The sequence below is a fragment of the Triturus cristatus genome, chromosome 2_1 (genome assembly GCF_964204655.1).
Source record: "Triturus cristatus chromosome 2_1, aTriCri1.1, whole genome shotgun sequence".
Classification (NCBI taxonomy): Eukaryota; Metazoa; Chordata; class Amphibia; order Caudata; family Salamandridae; genus Triturus; species Triturus cristatus.
In genome coordinates this window covers 82,963,337-82,986,655 of record NC_140581.1, presented here as the reverse complement: position 1 = coordinate 82,986,655, position 23,319 = coordinate 82,963,337, and the positions used below count along the sequence as shown (strand labels likewise).

The 23,319-nt window shown below is 44.2% G+C and overlaps 1 protein-coding gene across 2 annotated transcripts in view; it reads left to right on the top strand.

Moving 5' to 3' along the window:
- LOC146863792 (receptor-type tyrosine-protein phosphatase kappa-like) overlaps positions 1–23,319 on the top strand; it is a 1,244,093-nt gene that overhangs the window by 967,996 nt on the left and 252,778 nt on the right. For both annotated transcript variants that reach the window (XM_085628087.1, XM_085628078.1), the window contains 3 exons: positions 9,980–10,088; positions 14,244–14,496; positions 15,388–15,427. In XM_085628087.1, the coding sequence (XP_085484213.1) occupies positions 9,980–10,088; positions 14,244–14,496; positions 15,388–15,427 (402 nt within the window). The remainder of the gene's footprint in view (positions 1–9,979; positions 10,089–14,243; positions 14,497–15,387; positions 15,428–23,319) is intronic.

Below are 23,319 nucleotides of genomic sequence, written 5' to 3'. Positions count from 1 at the left end.
CTACGCAAGAAGCAGCATCTAGACCCACTAGACACCATCACAAACCTCCCTTTCCCAGCAAAATAATGAACACGCAACTAGCTCACTACATTGAAGAAAACAATCTCCTGGATGAGACACAATTTGGCTTTAGAAAGGGCCATGGGACGGAAACCGCCCTCATTAAGGCAGCAGATGAAATCAGAGCCACTCGAGACCAAGGTGGATCAGCAGTCCTGATACTGCTGGATCTATCAGCGGCCTTTGACACGGTCGACCATGCTACTCTGATCGACCATGTCTCAAACTTAGGCGTCAAACTTAAAGCAAAGGAACTATTGGCCTCCTTCCTATCCAACCGCACTCAGCTGGTGAGTCTCGGCGAATTTAACTACCCCCCCCATTTTCCCTCCCTTGCGGAGTGCCACAAGGATCATGCTCGAGTCCGACACTATTTAATATCTATGTGTCGGACCTGACCAAGGTAATTAAAACTCATGGGATCAGGCTGACAACCTACGCCGACGACACACAGCTGGTGCTTACAATCAACAACGACGGAGAAGCAATTGCAGCCAATTTTCAAACTGGCATGCTTGCCATCAGTTCCTGGATGGCTAAGAATTGTCTAAAGCTGAATTCCGATAAAACGGAGGTAGTGATCTTTGGCAAACTACATCCAGCATGGTCCCCTATTTGGTGGCCAACCACCTTGGGACCTCCACCCCTCCCTGTACCTAAAGCTAGAAATTTAGGGGTCATATTCGATGACAAACTAACCTTCTTAGCCCATACAAACGCCATCGTCTCATCATCTTTTTACACTCTCAGAATGATCAAAAAACTACTACCGTTCCTCCCCCCAAATGCAGGAAAAACACTGGTTAGTACGCTAGTAATGTCAAAAATTGACTACTGGAATGGCCTGCTCATTAATGCCCAACAAAAGATTACCAACAGATTACAGATGGTGCAGAACGCCGCCGCCAGATTAATAACAGGCACCCCCAAGTACAACTTAACTTCCCCGGTGGTCTGGAGTCTGCACTGGCTACCAATAACAAGCTGCATCAAGTTTAAGGCCCTCTGCATTGCCTTTAAGGCCATTCATAACACTGGACCAGACTTTCTGAAAAAAGCCTTCTGTGCCCATGTGCCTAATCGAACCTTACGCTCCTCAACCGCCAACTTGCTAAGGGTTCCCCGCACATATAAGGCATCCTGGGGTGACAAGATATTCACCATTGCCACTACCAAATTATGGAATTCCCTCCCCCAACACATAAAAGCATGCCCAACGCTACCTGCCTTCAGGAAACTTATTAAAACCTGGCTTTTCAATCAATGAGCATCCCAATAAACGTTTACTCCTTGCAGTCCGTAGCGCCGAGACACCCACGGGTATTTGCGCGCTCTATAATTCGCTTAAATAAAATAAATGTGGGAGATCTGCCGGGCCGCGGAGAGGCTGATATGGCCTCCGCCATTCCTGACTCAGCGACATCTGTGAGATCCGCGGAGAAGCTGATGTGGTCTCCGCCATTCATGACTGAGGTCTCAGCGACATATCTGGGATGCGCGGAGTTTTGACGGGCACGTGGAGTGCCCACTGCTGCACACTCCGGTGGCACCAGGTAATTATTTGCTCATGGATGCGTAGGGGCGGCAGTCTCTCTCTCTCTTCTTTTCCTTCTATCTCTCTAACTCTCTCTCTTCCTTAACCCTTTCTCACTCCCTTTCTTTCCTTCCCTCTTTTCCTCTCTGCCTTTTTTTTCCTTCTCTGTTTCTCTGTGTCCCTCTCCTTTGATCTGCGCATTACACACGTCCTTATTTTGTGCTTTATTTTCCAGGCTCTGTTGTCGACATCCATGGTCCCCACAGGAGTGTTCCGCCTTGTTGTTTTGTATTATTTTTGATAAAGTTTGTTTATTAGTTTAACGTTCATATATATATGTTAATAAAAAAATAAAGTTTGAAAATAGTTTATCGTTTACATTTCCATGTTTATAAAAAATTAAAGTTTGAAAAAAAAAATAATAATAACGTTTTTGGTTGTTTTCTTAACTGCTGTGTGACTCTTTCTTGTTCTTATAACTGTTATTTGATGGAGTCCACCATGGTGTTAAATTTTGGGGCACTTATCGCGGGAATACTGGTGATGTATGCAGTTTGCACCAACTTGTGAATAGAGTTAGATTTATCTCAACTTTACTTCCATTAAAGTGCTGATAATGAATTGCAGACTAGCCGTTCCCGTGCAAAAAGTCACGAGGTGCACCTTTGCGATTTATTCTGAATACTAAAATCCTGTATTGAATTGCACTGAGGTAGTGGCTGCACTTACAGTGTACACACAAAATCAATTAAGAAATCTCATTGTATTTATAGTGATTGGGAATACTGCATCAGGTGCTGGATCTTGACGAGATGCACTGTCCAGTTCGTATATTGTTCGCACACGGAAAAAATCTCATCACAACTTTCACACCAACTGCAATTCGAAACAAATTCTGGCGATAAGCCCGTTAGCACCAGGGATTTTACACCGGCTTTCTGCTGGTATTAAGCAGGATGACTACCTGCACCATGAAAGAGAACACACCCTAGAGCGACACCAGAACACCCAAAGGTGCCATAGAGTCAATGAGCATGATACAGGGATATCCATGAGGGCCACAAGACTCATCGCAACAACTCCAGGACCGCAAACGCCCCCCAAACCCGCATCTGAGCAAGTGTGTCCCTGTGGACATTGTGTTAGCATGATAGGCACGAGCCCTGCAACATCAGTGTGCTGTCACCTCAGCGTTGGCAGTGAGCCTGGACATGTAGCTACACACGCATCCTCCTGCATGCACAACCAGCATGTGCTGGTCCGGGGTATACAGATCAGCGCAGGGGTGTGCATATCCGGCAAGGGGAACGGGGTGTCTCGGACATATCCGTGTACAGGAAGTGCAGTAAGTGTGTCTCTGTGTTCTGGTGTGGCCTGCCACAAGGGCCGTAGCAGTCGATGTTGTAAAGTGGCATGCACCACCTCCAAACGGCACTGTGATGGTGTAGTTGGAATGCAGCAGGGCATAAACGAATAGACATTACTATGGTGTGCCGTACGAGTGCACAAGATACAACAGCGCACCGTAAAAAAGTGTGGGGGCTCGTGGGAGGGAGGAGCAGCTGTTTGGCAACTCGCCTATTTGCCATGTGCTGGGCATCTCATCTAAGATGACCACGGTCGCAGACATCCCACAACACCAACGACCGACCTTTTCACACATCCTGTATGAATGCAGAGTGGTTTTCACTTCTATGCTTGTTCAGTGGTGTGATGCTGGAGAGTTGTGTGGCTTGTGCTCCTTGTTGGTGTGTTTCATTTTGGCCATTGTTTGGCCATTGTTTGTCTATACTTGTGCTGTACTTAATTGTGCATGTGTGCCATTCTGCCCATCTCCCCCCGTCCCCCACTCCCTGCTTCTTCCTCTTCCTTGTGCTGTTGTGTTGCTCCACACATAAATACATGTAAAGAACAAATTAGAATAGTTCCTTGATTCTAGGTTTCAAAACTTCTCTATTGGTTCCTTTTTAATTTTCCATATAAACAGTTTTTTAAATATTCAACAACACATAGAAGTCAGACGTGCAACGTATTCTATCAACACACTTTCTAGAACATTCTACAACCCGTGCAGGTTAAAGGTTCATCAATTTTTTTAAACGTAACAATATTTTTTTGCAACATTTTCTCGAACATTTAACGGCACTTGCAGGTTAAAAGTTCACGATTGTATTAAGTTCGAACAGGGCCTTCCAAATGCAAGTAGCAGGTGTGGTTGAGTTGGGCAAATTTTATCCTATGATATATACTCCACGTTGAAACTGGTTTTTCTTAACCAATCACAAAGATGCTTTTCCAAAAAACGAATGTGCATCCTACTTTTAAAAAAGAATGCTTTTCATCTCCCAATCACGTATTGTTTTGTATGGCAAAAAAAAGTAGCTCCCCATCTTTAACCCCTTGCATGCCCGCCCCTTTCCCCGCCCAGTGCCGCGCCTTTCATTAGCGGGCGGAGTTCATGACGAGCTGGACTCGTCATGGGCACAGCGCCACCGCAGCCCATGACGAGTCCAGCTCGTCATGGGCATTGAAGGGGTTAAACATACGTCTTATTCTACCGAGGAACTGCGTGAGCTACATACATCTTTCCATACCTTCCAGCCATACCTTCAAAATGCTAGTGTGGATCGTAGGACATAGCTAGATTTTGTGGTGCAAGAGGTATGCAGAACACAGACGTATTGACTTAGACCTAGGTTTACAAAATGTGGACATTAAATGGTTTGCACAGAGAGGATTGAAGTGGCACCAATTGCTACCTTTGGTGAAAACCTCTTTGCATCTTCCACACCCCGACCTCATGGTTGTGCATTGTGGTGGAAATGACCTAGGCACATTGACTGGGGTAGGTTTGGAAATGCTTATGAAGGACACCTTTGGACACCTCAGCTCAGCACCATGTGACTCTAGGCAATAGCTCACATAATTTCCACGCTGGCCTTCAGACCCATGGGGGTGAGTAGTTTGTGCTTTACAAATGCCGTATTGATTTGATATGCGCAAATTTACCTTCGCACTCCCTGTATAACACCCCCTAAGCACCATACACAAGTTACAATGTTCGAAACAAAAGTTCCTCCGACTAGGTATAACTACCTGCTGACACTGCTTGACAGATGTGGCACATATTTTCCGTACCCCAGGACTTTGAGGCCAGTAGAAGTCAGTAGTTTGTCCTAGTAGGTATAAACACATGCTGACACTTCTTCCACAGGTGTGCTGCAGCGGCCAGGTCACATTACTTCACACCATAAGACACACAGTTTAGGCTCACGATTTCATCCCCGACTCCCACAGCCGCTCACCTTAGCAGCATCAGACTCTACGCAACACCTCACTTAATTTCCGTACCCAGCAATTTCAGACCGGTAGCTATGAGTAGTTCGCTTCGCACCCCCTCTATAGCACACCATAAACACCTCACAGAGGTTACAGTGCTCCTACCCTCCTCTTTCCTACTTTTGTCATGAGTGATGGAATATGTGTGGTCATAATCAGTGCATTGCCGTGTGTAAGTTATAGTTAGCTCAGGTAACTATAACTGCAGAATTTCTGTGGTTTTGTGCGTGTGAAATCTGAGCCTAACTATAACGTCCCTGTTACCTTTGGTGTTTTCAGTGAATTTTTACTCTTTTTTAATGTTATTTCCTAACTATAACTTCCCTGAGACCTCTGGTATTTGTGTGAATTTCTACATTTTTTAAAATTGTATTTTCTAACTGTAACCTGTAACCTTTGAGAGTGGGTGTTTACGTGGCTGTATAGGTCAGTGAATGGGTGTGTGAGTGGCTGTATGGGTCTGAGAGTGGGTGTGGGACTGGCTTAATGGGTGTGTGAGTGGATGCCTGATTGGCTGTGTGGGTGTGTCATTAGCTTTGTGAGGGACTTAGCCAGAACAAAAATTCACCTGCCCTTTTATCCAAGAGTCCACAGTTTTTCACAAAATGTCTCCCCAACTGCAGTACATTCTGCTAGTTAATTAGTAAGTGCTAACTCGTTGGGTAAATGTCTAGTGCATATTCTACACTACCACTGTGCAGTAGACCAGGAGGAAATGTCTCCAGTGACCTTTGATGCGTTTAATTTCTGCAATGTGATTGTTCCTCAAGCATCTTTTTCAAGAAATTCGTGATAAAATGAATCCTTTTATAGAGAAGATGTACTTCTTCATAGCTATATGCGGCTTCTATGTTTGGTGGCGATGTCTTCATATTCCTCTGCATAAATCAGCAGGAAATGCACTTGGGAGGCCTGTCGGTAAGCGGGCCAATCATCATGGGAAAAAGCGGAAAGACCTATGCTTACTACTAAGGTGGGCGGGGTGAGACTAAATGGGCGGCGCTTGCAAGTGATTTTGAGCATTGGCATGCTCAAAGTAATTTAATGGGAGAACCACACGCTCTGCTCTCACCAGGAGATGACAAGTAAGAACCCACTTGTTACAGTCACTACAGATTGGTCTCCAATAGATCAACAATGCATTCACCTCCAGCAAAGATTTTAAGTTGTTTTTCAATATGGAATTGCAGAGAAAACACACTTCCTTTTCCTTTACCAAACCCAAAGAAGTTACAATTGTTTCTCCTTTACACAAATGGAGGTGCACCAAGCAGGCCTGCACCCCTGGCCAATTTCTGGCTCGGGGACCCCCTCCCCTGGGACCCTGCCAATAACTAAGGGGGGAGGAGGGGCCGCGCAAGCCCCCTCACCGGTCCAATTTTGGCCCCGGGACCCCAACCACGAGGCCCATCCAATTACTGGAAGGGAAGGTGGGGCAATGCGGCTCTCCTTCCCGGGCCGATTTTTGCCGTGGGCACCCCATCCCCCTGGGCCCAGCCACTTATTGCTGGGTGCTCTGACCCTATCCAGGACACCCAGTGTGCTCTGTTGGGGACTGCAGGAGGAGCCTAAATGTCCCAGTGGTCCCTGCTGGGTACCCACCTCCATCGGGAGCTAGCATTGCTCCCACACACTGGGAGCAGCAACAAATACTGCTTCCTGTGTGCGGGAGAAATTCTTTCATCTATTTTCCTGCCAGTTTGACAGCGAGCAGGGAAACAGATGAAAAGGCTGCTCCCCGTGGAAGCGAACATACTGGTTGCCCTCGCTTAGCAGGAGCTGTCAAAGCTCCTGCCAAGTGAAAGCAAACAGCTATGTCCCAAGGGTGGGCACTACGGACATAGGGAGCTGGGCCTTGGGGGTTACATTCCGTAGGGCCATTAACGGCTCCAGGAGGGGGTTGGCAAGGCCCCCCTCCTTTGTTATTAAAGAGCCTGCCACTGGGGGATGCAGCCATGCAGCCCCCCTCTTTTGATTTTAATTTTATTGGCCTTATCCTAGGGAGGTGGCAGTCCCCGGGGTTGTAAGCAGCCTACGGAGGTGGGCCTTGTGGGCCCCTCCCCTTCGTTTAGCGTTGGTCTGGCCCTAGGGAGGTGGCAGTCTCCTGGGCCAATATTGGCCATGGGGAGGAGGGGACTCGTGCGCCCCCTCCTTAAAATATGTATTTGTATATACCCCCGGGACCTTGCCCACACTGTGGCTCAACTAGAAACAAGCAGGGTAGAGCGTATTTGTTCAGCCGCCATGATTTTCACAGGTACATCTTTAAAAAAATATTTTGGGCCTTGATGGGGTCACTGGGGGACTCTACCACCAGGTCTACGGGGTCGGGGTATTCCTACCCTGCCCCTTATCTTTTTTTAAACTTTTTTGGGGGGACTCAAAAAATGTTGGCAGCCAATCAGATCTCTACATGAGATCTGTTAGATCTGTGGAGGATCCGCGTCCCAAGATATACAAATTTGTTTTTTCTTTATTAACTCGAAAACTACTGTATGAATTTACACCAGATCACAGAAAAGGTCCCTTTCTGGACCAAGAGCTAGCTTTCGGACAAATTTGGTGTAAATCTGTTTAGCGGTTCGGGCTGTGGTTGTGTTCAAAATGCCTACGGGAAATTGCATGGGAAAAACACGTTTTATTCCCCCCGTCATTTTTCGTGGCTCCCACTTGAGGAATCACCTCAAAGCTTTCCAGACAGCAGCTGAAGTGAAGTGCACACTAGGGGGCTCAATATGATGGTGTCAGGACCGCCAGCGCCGGGCCGGTGGTTAGGTCTGCCGGCCACACGATTCTCCCACTGCCATATTACGATTCCGAACCACTACAGGCAATCGTACAGGCAATCGTTACGATTGCCCGGCGGAGCGGTCTACATCCGCAAAATGGTGGCGGTGCCTAACAAGCACCGTGTGCTAAATTATGATGTCTCCAGCCAGCCTTTCTGCGGCGGTGCAACCGCCGTTGAAAGGCAGGCGGAGCTTTCTTTTGGGGGCCCGTTGCGGGCCCCTCTTGTGTTGGGGGGAGGTGAGGGTGCACTTGGGGGTTTGTTCCCCCCCAACATTTCACTGAACCAAGTGGCAGGCACAGTGTAGTGCCTGCCAAGTAGTGCAGTGAAATGCACGACATGCTCTATTTCACATTGCGGCGGTGCTGCTGTCAGCAGCCACCGCCGCAATGTTAAGGGTGTGGAACAAGACTGCCAAAGTGGCGGTCCCATCATAATGGGGTATGCGGGACCGCCACATGCATGGGGACAGTCCTGCTTTACACCACCATGGCGGACGGAGCCAGTCGGTCCACCATTGTAATGAGCCCCTAGTTTTGAAACTTTAATGAAGATTTGTCAAACGGCGCCAAAGTTATTAGCAAAACAAAAGAATATTTTCCTATTGAAACTAACTCTAGCTACTAGATAACATAACATAACATGTGTATTTGTAAGGCGCACATTCAACCAAAGATATCTTGGTGCTGAATAACAGATATTTATTGTTTCCCAATTTTCAATGGTACTCATATACATACATGTTTTGTCCATGGGTCTATTGAAGCCTGCGCAATAAACGAGAGAACCCCCACGATGTGTTTTGGATGATATTAATGTAAAAGGATATTTTATTTCAGATATTTTTGTTCTTAACAACCTATATGGAGCAGGGCCCAGTGATTGAAGGGGAGGTCTTTCCGATATATGGGCACTAGGATATACCATTCTGTTTGTGCATTCTGAGAATGTTGTTGAAGCTGTGAGGGTACTGGAGGGTATGCTAAAGGTTTTACGTTTTTTGGGGCACTGCGAAGGGGTCTAGATGGCATATGATGCTGAAATTGTAAAGGTGGCTTCGGGGTATTGATAGGGTGTCAAAGAGTAACATGACAGTGTATTGTTCTAAAAATACATGTGGAAGTGCCTCAGCGGCACTGTAAAGGGGTGTGTAGTAACTTTGCTAGACAGTGGAGCACTGTAAGGGCATCAGTTTGGGAGTATTTCGGAATTTGTGTGGATGCACATGAGAATCAATTGGTATTAATGTGAGCATGCCTAGAAGTAGCTGAGAATGCCAAGTTTGTTCTAAGGCTGTATTAAGGTTGTTTGGTTTGTGGGAAATGTGTTTCAGCATATATGGGCGCATTGTGGGGCTATTTGAAGTGTTGTGCAGCAATATGTGTGGTGCTTGTCCATAGGTAGTTATGTTGGTGTCTAGGGATAGTTGCAAGGGAATGCGAGGGTGTTTTCAGGGGTGTGAGAGTGCCAGTGGGCTCATGCAATTGTCTGTGGTGTTTTGTGTGCTTTGTGACTCATGGGCAAGTGTGGTAGGGATGTAAAGGGGAGTGGTGCAAACGTGCAAGTGCAGTGTGACCGTGTGATAGAAGCATGAGCAATATGCCAGTGTGAGCTGAGAAGGAGGGTTGTGCCTGTGTGATTTTGCTGCCCCTTATATTGTTTTTTGTGAAAGCTGTGGTACTTCAAAAGTTAAAGGGCCAGATTTTCAAAGAGCTAGCACAGTAGTGGTGGAGGCTCTGCAGTCGTGTCGGAGGCTTTGCAGTCATGGCCGAGGCCTCACAGTCGTGGCGTGATCTCTGAACTCATGGTGGGATCTCTGACAATGAAAAACTGCGGTGCATAGATCCCGCTACAAGTGCAGAGATCCCACAATGGCGTGCCAGCTGGTATCGGTAAGAGTGGTGAGGTGGGGCAGGGTGGGGCGAGTAGAGGTATATAGGTAACATTATTAAAACTACTTACCGCGGCTATGCAGTGAGCGCAAGGTAAGTGGTTTTATTATTTTTTTATTTCATTTTACCTATCCCATCATCTGTTGACTTCCAACATCCCCCTCTGCCGACACCACACTTACCTGTGCCCTCCGCCACTGCCACCATGACTGCGGAGTCTCCGCCACGAGTGCAGATATCCCGCCATGACTATGGAGCCTCCACCACCCCTACAGGGGCTCTTTGTGAATAGGGCTGAAGATTATAATGTCAGCTTGCACTGCCAATGGCTGTTTTGTAATTTGTGTTTCCTATTTTCGTTCTCAGAACCAGTCATTCCGTCTGTCATTATCCTGAAGAAGTCCAACATCTCTGCTACTGAAAAGATGGTGGTGCTACCTTTGCACCCTGTGCCTGATACCCATGGGCCTATCAGGTAACTGCCCGGCAGATTAATCTACGCTGAGCTATTTTGAATTGTAAAACAACTGTTCACATATTTCTGCCAGGCAATTGATTTTTAGATGCACCTCATTGTCCTGCTGTATGTTACACTTTTAAACCAGCAGATAGTTCTAGTGGCTCCAGTTCAAACATGCATTTGCTATGCAATAGGTCTCGCATTTGTGAAAGTTTAAGGTCTTTTACATTGCAAACGACAATTCCTTTTTTTTAATCTGTGTTGAAAACCAACACATAAATAAAAGGCATAGTCATTCACAATTCCAACAGCTCAATCTTTCCCAAATGCGAGACGCATTGCATCGCAAATGCTTGGTATGTGAAGGAGGCAAACAGCGTGACGGAAATATATGCAGGGAACAGTAAATGAAAATACAGTGTAGGGCAGAGTGGAGGACGACGGGGTGGGGCCACAATGGGATTTTTTTAAATGTGTTTTTATATAGTGCAAACGTTACCCAAAGGTGTCAGAGCGCTTTACAATAGAGCCAGTTACATTACGTATGGAGTTTTGAGTACATGAATAACAAAAGATATTGTGCACCCCCTCAACCAACAAGCAAACACATTTATCTAGCACATGCAAAGAACAATGGCTAGTCCTTCCCCTCCCCCTAAAAACTGCAAAGGCATTCTAGGCAAACTCCAGAAAATGACTTTTTATCTTTACGCCCACTGCTGTCAGTAGGAAAAAAGACATAGGCTATCCTGCAGTTCTCCTGTGCTATTAACCAAACTAATACAACTGGTCCCTTCTAGAACCACAAAAGTACTTGTACTGAAGTGCACTACTACTTGCACAAATGCACTGCCCTGCCAGTACCATACCAACCTCACTTAAAAGAATATCTGATCTATGCTGTCTCCCATCTAAGTACCACGAAACATGGTTTCTACTACAACCCGATCCCTTTCCCTCCATGGTATAAATATCCAGTTTTCTGCACACTCTTCATCTATTAAGAAAGTAGGGGCATATTAACAACGGCCAGCGATAATTATCGCTGGCCGTGCTTAGCGATAATTATATTATCGCTGGCTATCTCTGGTATTTATCGCCCTGGTAGCGCGTTATGAACAACAATTACCCCGTAGTTTTCTCGTGCACTCTTTATCCAGGCGTACTGGCCTCTCCCTTCCAGCACCTGGTCAACAAGCAGCACCCACTGTGTGAATATAAAGGTGCTTCTGTGGCAAGCAAACAGCTTGACATTGGTGTTAACGGTGGAGAACGTTTCAAACAGGAATAAACTGCCCCACAGTAACAGCTATTTCAGAGATGGTGCATGTGGCCTCACAGCACCCTAAGACGTGCATTTTCAGAAGTAGACAGATTTTGGGCCCCTTTGCTGCGTTGTTTTTCAAGTGCTAAAGGCAGAACAAAGGAAGGTGGTAAAAGCAAAGCAAGAGAAACCATATATTATTACTAAAATATTTCTGAAAGCAGCTTTAAAGGATTTTTTTTCCAGAGTATTTCATGATTGTTGGAATTGCCCCTTAAAGCTTTTGAGTGACTGTGGACTTTGCTTGACTTCGTGACAGACAGAACAAGCGGTTAGTGAATTATTCCTACACCTGCCGTCTATCTGTCTTTCCCAAAATGCCGGGGGAGGTTGAAATGTAGCAGAAAAGTAAAAGCATGAACAGAAGAGGAGGCTCCTGGAAGTGCGGTTCTGCATGCCATGTCCACCATGGGCGGCTCCTCCATTAGGGCGGAGGAAGGTCGCCCCATTGCTTTCTCGCAGTGCGAGAAGCAGAAATATAAAATAGTATTTTAAATACCATTTTATGTTTCTACTTCTCGCACTGCGAGAAAGGAGAAGGGTATGCCTGGTCGGGGGCGGGTCGGGGGGAGTGGCTTGCCCAATGTTTGCTGTGGGCCCTGACTGTTTGATCGGCCCTCTGAGGCTGACCAAACCAGTTATGCACACTCTGCCTTTTCTCTATATAGGCTGCATGCAGCCTACATAGAGAAAAAGGCCTCCCCACCTCGACACTGTCCCCACCGATCACAACCCTGCCATTGCTGCATTGTGACTGGCTTAGGGAAGGGGAGGGAGGCTGCCTGTGGCTGCTTCTTGTTCAGGAGAGCAGCAGGAAAACACGGACCCGGCCAGGAGCTGAGACGGCTGGGACCAGGTAAGGTATGTTTTAAAGATTTTTTATTAACCCCCCCCCCCCCCCCTTAGATGTAACTTCTAAGACACTAATTTTTGACAAACATGAGCACCAGTTACAAACCGAAGGCCCTATTCATGTTTTGAATCGGAGGATGTTGAGCGGACGTCAGGCTCGTACCCTCCTTTCTCAGCTGGATGGTCGGCAGCTCTAGCCCTATGTCACAAAGTCGCCCGCAAGAACGGAAGCATTTTTAAAATTGTATACAACTAAGCAATAGTTGTTGCTTATTTATCTTATGCAATTTAGAACCATTGAGAATAGTCCTGGCTCGTTGTAGGTGTAATGTTATTTGTTGTGTTAAATCGGGGCTCAACTGCTTGTCATTAATAGAGTAATCTGTAAAAAAAAAAAGCAGGCACCGTGCTAAATATAAAGCACGGCCCATGTGTACTTTTTATGTGCTTCAGGAAATAATTTGGTGGTGGTCCTGGTGAGATGTATCCAAGCCTGCCCCTTACTGCGTGCTCTGCATACTCTGTTTTGCATTAACGGAGTAATCTGTAAATAAAAAAAACACAAAAGTAGGTGCCGTGCTAAATGTAAAGCATGGCACATTTGTACTTTTTGTGTGTGTAATTGTTTTTGGATGAAGGGATGTGCATGACAATAAAAAAAAAACATAAAAGTAGATGACGGGGTGAATATGAAGCATGGCGCACCTAAACCTTTAATGCCTGTGCAAAGAAAGATGAGAGGGGTGCCATGCTAAAACACGATGCGTGGCACTCAAGTACCAATTTTAAACAAGTATAAACAAGTAGTCTCCAACAGTAACACACAAAAACTTTAGTGAAAGGAAACTGTAGTTGGCCGGTGCTCCTCATCTAAAAAAACGGAAGTGAAGTATCGGGAACCCACTTTAAAGGAGCCAGGAAATGTAAGCAACAGAGGAGTGAACCAACTCAAGCAGAAGGCGGGATTATACTCCGTGTGGAGTGATTACAACAGGTCTTGCAGACAGCGCATGCGCACTGATGCTCGACCTAAAAACATAGTAGGAAGCCCAAAAATCAGCTTTTCTTGCATTGCCTCAAACAGATCATGAAGCATTAAAGCAGCCACTGCACAACATGAGCCAAATGAAGTCAAAGAACACAGATTTTATCCCAGACTTCAGAAATAAACCATGATCAAAATAAAATCTGTGAGTAAGAAGAGGGACGATTGTGCTTTTTACTTATTTTTGGACTTTTTCATGATACAGTTAGCTCTAGGGTGCCCTTATAAATTTAGCTATAAGAAGAAACATACTTAGAAGAGAAACTTCTCTGTTGAGGATCATCCTGATGCCATCTGTTACTGCAATGAGGATTGTCTCTGTACTTTGGTTTGATCTTTTGCCTGATTGCGTGGTGTCCAGGAGCTGGTGGTTGGCAAGGTGGTCGGCGAGGTGTGTTTTTTCTAGTACCTTGTTCAGGTATGGTAGTAAGGAGATTGGTCTGTAGTTTGCGAGTTTGGCTGGGCCTGCTGAGGGTTTGTTCTGGAGGGCATGACAGGCTTTTAGGAAAATGGCTGTGTCGATTAAGGTGTTGAGGATGGAGATGGGGGCTTTGATCGTGGGGAGAGAGAGAGAGCACGATATGGAACGAGAGAGGAGCGATTCTGGAGGTTCTTGGAGATAGAACTTGAGTCCGAATGTTCCTTGACCTGTCAGAGGACTGAGCACATGTAAGTCCTAGTGGTCTAGGGCCACCACCTACTTAATTATATATGGTAAAGTGTAAGCAAGTATATTGTAAACAAAAAAGATCATTTAGCCTGACTGACATAAGCCCTTATATGGTTTTAGTTATATGGAAAATAAATACATGCCCGTTGATATACCTTTTGCAACTTGCTTTCTGGGGGATCCTGTTTTTTTAAGGTGACATTTGTTAATCTGATTGGTATTAAGGTTTTTTTTCTGTTCCTTTGTATGTTGAATAGTATTGTAATTTCTGTTTCCCAGTGAGTACCAGATAATTGTTTCCCGAAAAAGAAACATGAGTGAAAACATCTGCCAACGGAAAGACTTGGCCCCCTTCAACAGCAGCCTGGACCAGGATGTCTACATTACGGCAGCTCTTCCTGGCCAGAACCTCACAAGCCCAGAGGAGTTTGTCCTTGGAGACGGGACCTACCAACATGGCTACTACAATGCCCCACTCAGGGTGGGGCACAATTATACAGCCTTTCTTCGGGTCATCAGCATCTGGGACCAGGTAACTCAACTTTCTACCCTTCACTAAGGATCTCGATGGAGATGCCCAGAGAGCGGAGGATTATGTAGGCGTATGATAGCAGACTGCTGCTCTATATCATAAATGGGGAAAGGGACAATTTAGAGGCTGGTCCATAATACTCGTTATTTTTTGTTCCAAGTGGAGTGGACATGCAAGTTTGTACTGTGCCACTGGCATCTTTGCTTCACATGGATACTATTTCCCTGCATGGAAATCCCCAACTAGCAGAAAGCCGTAAAGATTTTGATGTAGCCAGGCAGTGGTGCCATAGCGCCCCTACATGTACAATAATGAGTGCATGACTATGCCCTATGAGTGGGCATGCACCGTGTACGGTTTCCAGCCAGGCACTGTGCACAACCTTAGCAATGCCCAGTGTGCAGGACATTTCCTCTCACTGAGCTTCACAAATCTCACACTTTCATATCTTGCTCACACTCTAGAGGGGATATAATGAGCCAACTGTGCTGTTGAATGTCTGGGCTGCTGGGATGGGCACATCCTTCTGGGTTTTGCAGATTTACTCTCGTTACGATGGTGATGCAAATAGTGCAGAGAAGGTGTCTAGTAATAATAATGATGCCGCCCTGGCAATACCTCGCATCTCCCAGCAATTCTCAGATAGGCCTCCGGCAGAGCTCGCCGCTGGAAAAGATTGAAATTGCAAAAAAAAAAAAACCAAAAAAAAAAACCATGTGTTTACTAGTGGCTGTATTCAGGTGCAGCAATTGAGTGCTCGATCGAATTTATATTCATATTTTATGTAACTTGATGAGTCAGTGACGATTGTTTAATGAAGGCCACAGTAATCATCTTCCTTTAAAAATACACACTATGACCAATTTATTTCACTCTTTTATTCTTTTTCAGGACAGGACACACTCCTGCGCCCGCTATGGGGATTTCACAGGTATGGCCTATGGGTGCTCCTGTGTTTGTAATTAGATGTTAATCTAGAGTTAAACATGTTTCTAGTAGTCCAAGGGAAGAAAATCATCTACTTGTGTTACCTGAAGAAGTGGCTCTCTGGGCTCCTTTGAGGAGAATATTGGTAACAGAATATTCCGTATGAAAGGAGTCTTGTCCAGTCATTTTCTCCTGTTTGGAAGTGGTGCTCCATCTCTTTTCTTTAGAACACTAGAGAATGGTGATAGAGGCAGCCATGTCAACTTGACCTGATTGTGGTCACTCGTGATCTCCTGTGTTGCACAAATGTCTACAAATTCCAGTTTGTTTAGAATAGGACAGCGGCATTGAATCTGGGCCTCCCCACTCTCTCCTTAGTCCCCGACCATCTATTAAGGCTAAACTGCCTCTTCCAATGGCTCTGAGATCTGCATTCAAAGTCCAGTTCATCAGTTCATCTTTCAGGTGCTCTTGGCAAGAAAGGAGATATTTGTATAGAATCACTTGCGATTTATCATTTTGCACTGTGTTTACGAAGGCTTGCTCTAAATCAGCTGAGAAAGACATTGAGCACATCAGACGCAGACCACTGGAGCTGCGTGAGAAAAAGACTCTGCCACACAACGGGTGGCCGAGTTTTACCAGAACTCCGGGTTACAAGCATATGGCGGAATTGGAAAAACTCAGCGAAATCTGCCAGAGGAACAAAATTTGTAGCACTCCTCTACTCAAAACATTACACCAACATTGCAGGTTGAGTGCCTGATTTAGAGTTTAGTGAACGGGTAACTCTGTGACAGATATCTCATTTGCTACATTACAAGTGCATTATATCCCATGGCATGCAGGATATCTGTTACGTGACAGACTAAACCATCCGTCAAAGTCAGGCCCGAGTCTCTCAAAAATGTTTTTGAACAGCTCAATTTGTGTTTCAATTTATGTTCAAAATAGTCTTTGTAAGTGTTGTATTCCTTTAAACATATAATGCTGTAATAGAGTTTTAATGTTGTTATAATTCTATCTCCATGGTGTTGCTGTTGTCTAGCTCGGCATTCGATCTTGGATACTCTACTGGACAGCAGCTTCACTGGTCGTTTTCCCTTCTCTTTGTGAGTTTCTATTTTTATCTACATCTTTGACTTTTCAATAAAAATCTACACCTTAGTGTTATCTACATAATGTCAATACAACATTCATTTGCTGACGATCATGACTCGTATCCTGAACTACGCATCAAAAACCACCGGAGAAGCATTCAAGAGATTTGCTTGTTAAGAAATGGTAAACAGTCTAAATATTGAGTTTTTAATTTTGACCTACAATAATATCGAGTTTGAAATATCGTAGGGACACAATTAAGGGTGGGCAACAATTCAAGAAAAATGTCGAAACTTCTGCGATTGAACGGAAATTGTCGCCCACCCTTACAGTTGAGTAAAGGTATTGCACTCAGAAAACGGTGGCATCTTCTTGAATAAATATGCAGGGCAGGATTCATTCTGGCACGATGCTCCTGTCACAAAAATTAAACCCCAACAGGAAGCACTTATAGTATTTGACCTTCAACTCGGGCACCTGCTTTATTTATATCTGTAAGTCTTACAGATATAAATAAAGCAGGTGCCCGAGTTGAAGGTCACTTTCAGTAACGCATTAATCAGCACACAGTGGAGGCTGGGCAGGTGTGCTTTCTCCACATATCTAACGTCAACAATTTGCTGTAATACTTGATGGAGCTCTGTGCTCCCATGAGTTTCTCGAGCGCAATCCCCGTGTAGTTCCTGACACCAGGAGGTTCTGTCTCCTCATCTGCTGTGCTGATCGGTCTCTGGCCCTTTATAAACAAGAGGCAAGTGAACTGCATGGAAGCCGCGCCCGTTTGGCACCGGCCCACACACCAGCGGAGTGCAACGTCTTCCAGCCCTTTCCCCCACTATGATGGACAGCTCACTCGAGGGACCCCGGCGCCCATCAGCGCTGTGGCAACGTTACACACATGGTCGCTGTAGACAACTCTTCTGGCCCTTTACGCAGCTGTAGTGTAGGAAAAGCACTATACATTTACCCAACGAGGTAGCGTAGCACTTACTGATTAGCCAGTAGAAAGTACTCCAGTTGAGTAGAGGTATTGCACAAAACGGTGGCATCTTCTTGGATAAATATGCAGGCAGGGCAGGATTCATTCTGGCACGATGCTCCTGTCACAAAAATTAAACCCCCAACAAGAAGCACTTATAGTATTTCACCTTCAACTCGGGCACCTGCTTTATTTATATCTGTAAGTCTTACAGATATAAATAAAGCAGGTGCCCGAGTTGAAGGTCAAATTCAGTAACGCATTAATCAGCACACAAAAATCTCCGCGATCATGCGAAATTTCGCGTGATCGTGGAGATTTTTTGCCGTTTCGCGATATCGAAGTAAAAAATATCGACGACCAGAATATCGACCTGAAGGTAAGAAATATCGTGTTTGTTAATATCGAAGTTAGTAATATCGATAGCAAAAATATCGGTTACTAATATCGATAATTATATTAGTGTTAGGTATATTATATATTTTATGCGTTTTAGTACCGTAGCGAGTTGTGGGTTTATAGGGGAATAGGGTGGGAAATAATTTAATTATATTAAATTAATTTAAAAACGTTAGGAATTAGTAATTATTTGTAAGTAAATTTTGCGTTTTAGTTTTGTAGCGGGCTGTGGGTTTATAGGGGAATTAATTTAATTGTAATTAAGTTATTATTTATTTGTATTTATTGGTATTAATCATTAATTTTATGTTAAATAATTATTAAATGGTAATTTTTTATTAACTGGTAATTAATTGTTATTCATTTATTAATTGGTAATTATATTAAGTGTATTCATTTATTATAGAAGTGTGTTGTGAGTTTATAGGGCAAGAGGGTGGAAAGTAATTTAATTGTAATTAAGTAATTTTTATTTTATTGCTGTGTTTTGATAAATAGTGTATTGTTAATGAATTATTAATTGGTAATAACTTTGTAATAATTAATATTTTTAGGTTTGGGAAATTAATTTGTGTATTAATTAATAATTGGTAATTGCCATTCATTAATATGTATTGGTATTTATCAATAATTTATCGTTAATTAAATATTAATTGCTAAATATTTTTAAATAATTATTATTTTTGGGTATTGAAAATGAAGTATGTTTTATTTTATTAATATTTGGTAATAAATTGTTAATTATTATTTAATTGAATTTATCAGCAATTTAATTGCTAATTAATTATTAATTGGTAATTATTTTGAAGTACTTATTTATTGGTATTGTTAATTAATTTATGGTTATATAATAATTAAATTATTATTTATTTAAAAAAGATTATTGTAATTATTTGTAAGTTATTTTTACCCCTACGCTATCCAACACTTTCCCTACTGTTGCACTCTCTGGAGTTGGAATAGTAATTTTAACCCCTACGCTATCCAACACTTTCCCTACTGTTGCACTCTCCGGAGTTGGAATAGTAATTTTACCTCTACACTATCCAACACTTTCCTTTAGATTGTCCTCACTGATTACTATTCGAAGTGGGTTACGTATGATTTTGTCACAATTCTCACCACTGATTCATTATCGTATTTTTGGAAAAAGTTTTTTGCACAGAAGGATTTCCTTTAAAACTTGTGTCGGACAACGGAACACACTTCACTTCAAAGAAAATGCTGGATTTCTTAACTAAATATGGTATAAAACATGAGAAAACACATTTATACTTTCCAGCAGCTAATGGTTTGGTTGAAAGGTCTAATACATGTTTCAAAGAAGGAATACAGACAGCACTGCCATCTGGTATATATGTGCGTAGGCATTTAAGGGAAAAGGTTTGGAGTTATCTTAATACTCCACACACTATTACTGGGTTTTCTCCTTTCTGTTTGTTGAAAGATAAAGATGCAAAGACACTCTTAGATCCTAATTTTGATAAAAAACAGAATTTGGCTGAGTGGGCATTTGATTGGAGACTCATAGTTGTGTGGATGAATGTATCAGAGAAAATTTTAAACGCAGGTACAAGTCACAACGTGAGAAAACTACAATTGAACATAAATAATTTTTGGTTGGTGATTGGGTTCTTGTTGAAAAACCTAAGAGAATGTATAACAGTGAATCTAAATATACAAGACCACAGATTGTGAGAGTAGCACGCTCTGCTATTTTGTTAGAGAACCTTGAGTGGTGGAATAAAGGTGCTATAGTGAGAATACAACCTTATCAGAAGGACATAATTGAAAAGAAATTAACAACAAACGAAGGTCTTCTTGATTGTTCGACATGGGCTCTTGGTAATGACCTTACAAACAATGATAACAGAAATGATCATCTAAACTGTAATTCAGATAATAGCACTAATTGTAGATTAGCTTCTACCTCTATTCGTTCTAATGAGGAAGTGCAGCATCATTGGTGACAGTTCTTCTGTTTCAGGGTCGTCATCGGTTTCCCATAAAAGAAGGCTTGTTAGGCCGGCAAAGTTTAAAGATTATTATTTGTATTGATTCATTTATTTGCTTATCATCCTTATTGCATGTTTTTATTTTTGCATAAGAAAGGGATATGTTGAATTCCTTTAAACATATAGGGGCAGATTCCGATCCGGGTCGGAAAGCACTCCGACCGAGTCGGATCCGGAGTGTTTTCCGACCAAGCCGGACCACTACAGTCTGAACGTACGAGTACGATGTGCACGTATGCTGTCGGACTCGGTTCGGTCAGACTCCCATAGAAGTCAATGGGAGCCAGTTGTACGATGCGCTCCCATCGACTGAAAGGGTACGTCTCGAACAAGTGCGCCCTCTACAGTGGGTACGCATTGGTGCCATCCGCACCGTACATGCCTGTGTTGGGGAGACCCATAGGTCTCCCCCTGTGTCCAAGTCGTAGGGCTGCGGGTGTCAGGTGGTCCGACGCGGACCCCCAAAGTACGACTCCGGGAGCTTTTGCGAACCGAACACTCCGGCTCGCACAGGCTGTCCGACACATGCATCGTACTGGCTCGGTTGTAAATCGCATCCATTGCACGCCACGGTTAGCTTCCGACCGAGACGCACGTAGCTCGCATCGTACTTGCTCGCTCGTACAGCTGTACGAGTCGGCCGGAAAACACGCATACGGCTCGCAGTTTTTCCGGCCAAATCACGTTCGGTGCCCTTCCGACCCGGATCGGAATCGGCCCCATAATGTTGTACTACAGTTTTAATGTTGTTATAATTCTGTCTCCATGGTGTTGCTGTTATCCACCTGGGCATTCGATCTTGGATACTCTACTGGACTGCAGACTCACAGGTCATTTTCCCTGCTCTTCGTGGGTTTATTTTTTATCTAAATCTTTGACTTTTCAATAAACATCTACTGAAGAAATCACCTTCGTGTTATCTACATAATTTTGATTATTAATACAACAATAAGCTAGATCTAGCCTCGGTCATATGTTCTTCAGTACATTTCTCCCATGGGTTTTTTCTGTAGTGTTGACCATGGCAATTCAATCTTCACTCAGAGAAGAGCAGTTTAATCTTTCAAATAGTTTCTAGTGAATCACAATTTGAACATTAGCTTGACGCAGACAATGCCTTCTGAGAAAGTTGTTCTTGGCACTAGGTCAGAGGCAGCCAACAGTCCTTATTATTTTGAAATCCATGGCTGCTTTGATACAGTCGATCAGGGCAAAGTGGTGGTTATCATGATAAATCTTGTAGTTAGAAAACCTTTAAAAGGCAACTCGGCCTGAAACAGTTCATTTTGTTTTGGGAGATGTCTGGAAGGTTTGTGAAAACAGATACGATTGTAGAGGTATGTTGGGCGAGTGTTACGTAGTACCTGGAAATTGTGGGTGATGAGTTTGATATGTACTCGTTTGCGTATGGGGAGCCAGTAGAGCTCCTTCAGGTGTGGTGTGCTGTGAGTGCAGCATGGGAGGTTGAGCGTGATTCTGGCCGCTGAGTTGTGAATGGTCTGCAGCCTTGTGATGTGTTTCTTGTTGGTCCCAGGCAAGGTGTTCCCGGAGTCCAATTTGCTTGTGACGAGGGCATGCATGATGGTTTTCCCTTTGCGGATTAGGAGCTATTTGAAAATGCATGTTCTGTTGCATTTAACACTACTTCTGAGTGCCAAATGCGCATGTGGTCCATTTTGGCCCAAGAGGGTATGTTTGCGCTAAGAAAATAGCGCAAAGAGCTGAATTACTCTTCTTGCATAATTATGCTGAATCTCACATAGTGTTGCGTATTTCCATGTATTTACCTTATTGCAAATTACGCAACTTATGCCCATCCATAGAAATATCTTGATAAGCTCCTGCTCAGTTGTTGGCTCTGGGTAATGAGTGTTTTTGTGCAACCAGCAAACTCTATATATCCCTGCAACTAAAAAGGTCTAAAGGACGTAACAATATATTACTTTTGCAAATTGGTCTTCGGGACAAAAAACACAGATTAAAATGTCACCTATTTATATTTTTTCCCAAAAATGTCAATGATTGCTTTCTTTCGAAAAACCATTAGTGATATACACAAATGATCACATCAGTAGCGACCCATGACCCTGTTTCCAGGCAGGTCGCTCTCCATGTCGCACAGCTCCACCTAACTGTGTCAGTGTTCCCGCCATCGCTGCTGCCACGAGTTTGAGCCATCAGTATTGCTCTCTCCGTTTTTCCTGATTGCCGTTTTTTGCTTGTCTACTGTATCTCCAATCTATCTGCCTATTTCTGCTCTGTTTCTCTCCGTAACTTCTCTTTTACTTTTTGGCCTTTCTGCCACTTCACCTTCCCGCCGCTGTCTCATACGCTGACGACACCCAGCTGATCCTCTCCCTCGCCAAGGACCCTACCAGTGCCAAAACCAACCTCCACGAAGGAATGAAGGCTGTCGAACAGCCGCCTGAAACTGAACTCGGACAAGACGGAGGTCCTCATCCTCGGCTCCACCCCCTCCGCCGGGGACAACTCCTGGTGCCTGGCCACGCTGGGAGCTGCACCGACACCCACTGACCATGCACGCAACCTAGGGTTCATCCTGGACTCATCACTATCAATGAGCCAGCAAGTCAACGCCGTCTCCTCCTCCTTCTTCAACACCCTTCGCATGCTTCGCAAGATCTACTAATGGATCTGTAGTAACTAGGTTTCTTTGTAGAGTAGAATGCATAGTGTAGAACTGTAGTATGTCATAAGGAATGTGTATTTAAGATGGAACTTAGAATGCATGTGGCAGAGAGAGCCTGTATCCTGCTTGGTGTTGCAAGCACCCTTACTGCTGTACTGCGCAACTTAAGAATAATAAATACTAATAATCCAAGATCGTGTGAGAGTCATCACTACTATTTTGGCAACGACTTGGGCAAGAACTTATGGATGCAAATCTTCCTTCCAAGGACTATACAGTCTGTGGTCCAAAGTACGGCGCTTGAATTGCAGAAGGAGAAGAAATTAAGAATACCCTCCACTAACGATATATGTCAATTTCGCACGATCGAGGACTGAACGCTCAACTGCGGGGAATCGCTCATCATTGACTCTTTTCAAGTAAGTGCAAAGCTGCGAGGCAGGCCTTACTACCAGTTGACCAACAGCCATTCCGCAGTTTTCAAACCTCGTAAACTGCGCGCCTTCATTCTATCACCATGGTCCCGCTACCGGCACGCCTTCATTCCATCTCCATGGTCCTGCTGGTGTTGTGACGTCTACCTCCCTGACGTTGCTCAGGCAGGGTCAAGTGACGAATGCGCGGCTAGAGGTCATGCACAGCGGCCATTTTGGGAACACCAGTTTCCATGGTTACGGTGCATCTGCACTTCAATCTTCGACAGAACAAGGATTTACGGAGGACCGGGGGTGATTTTCAACACAAGGTACTTT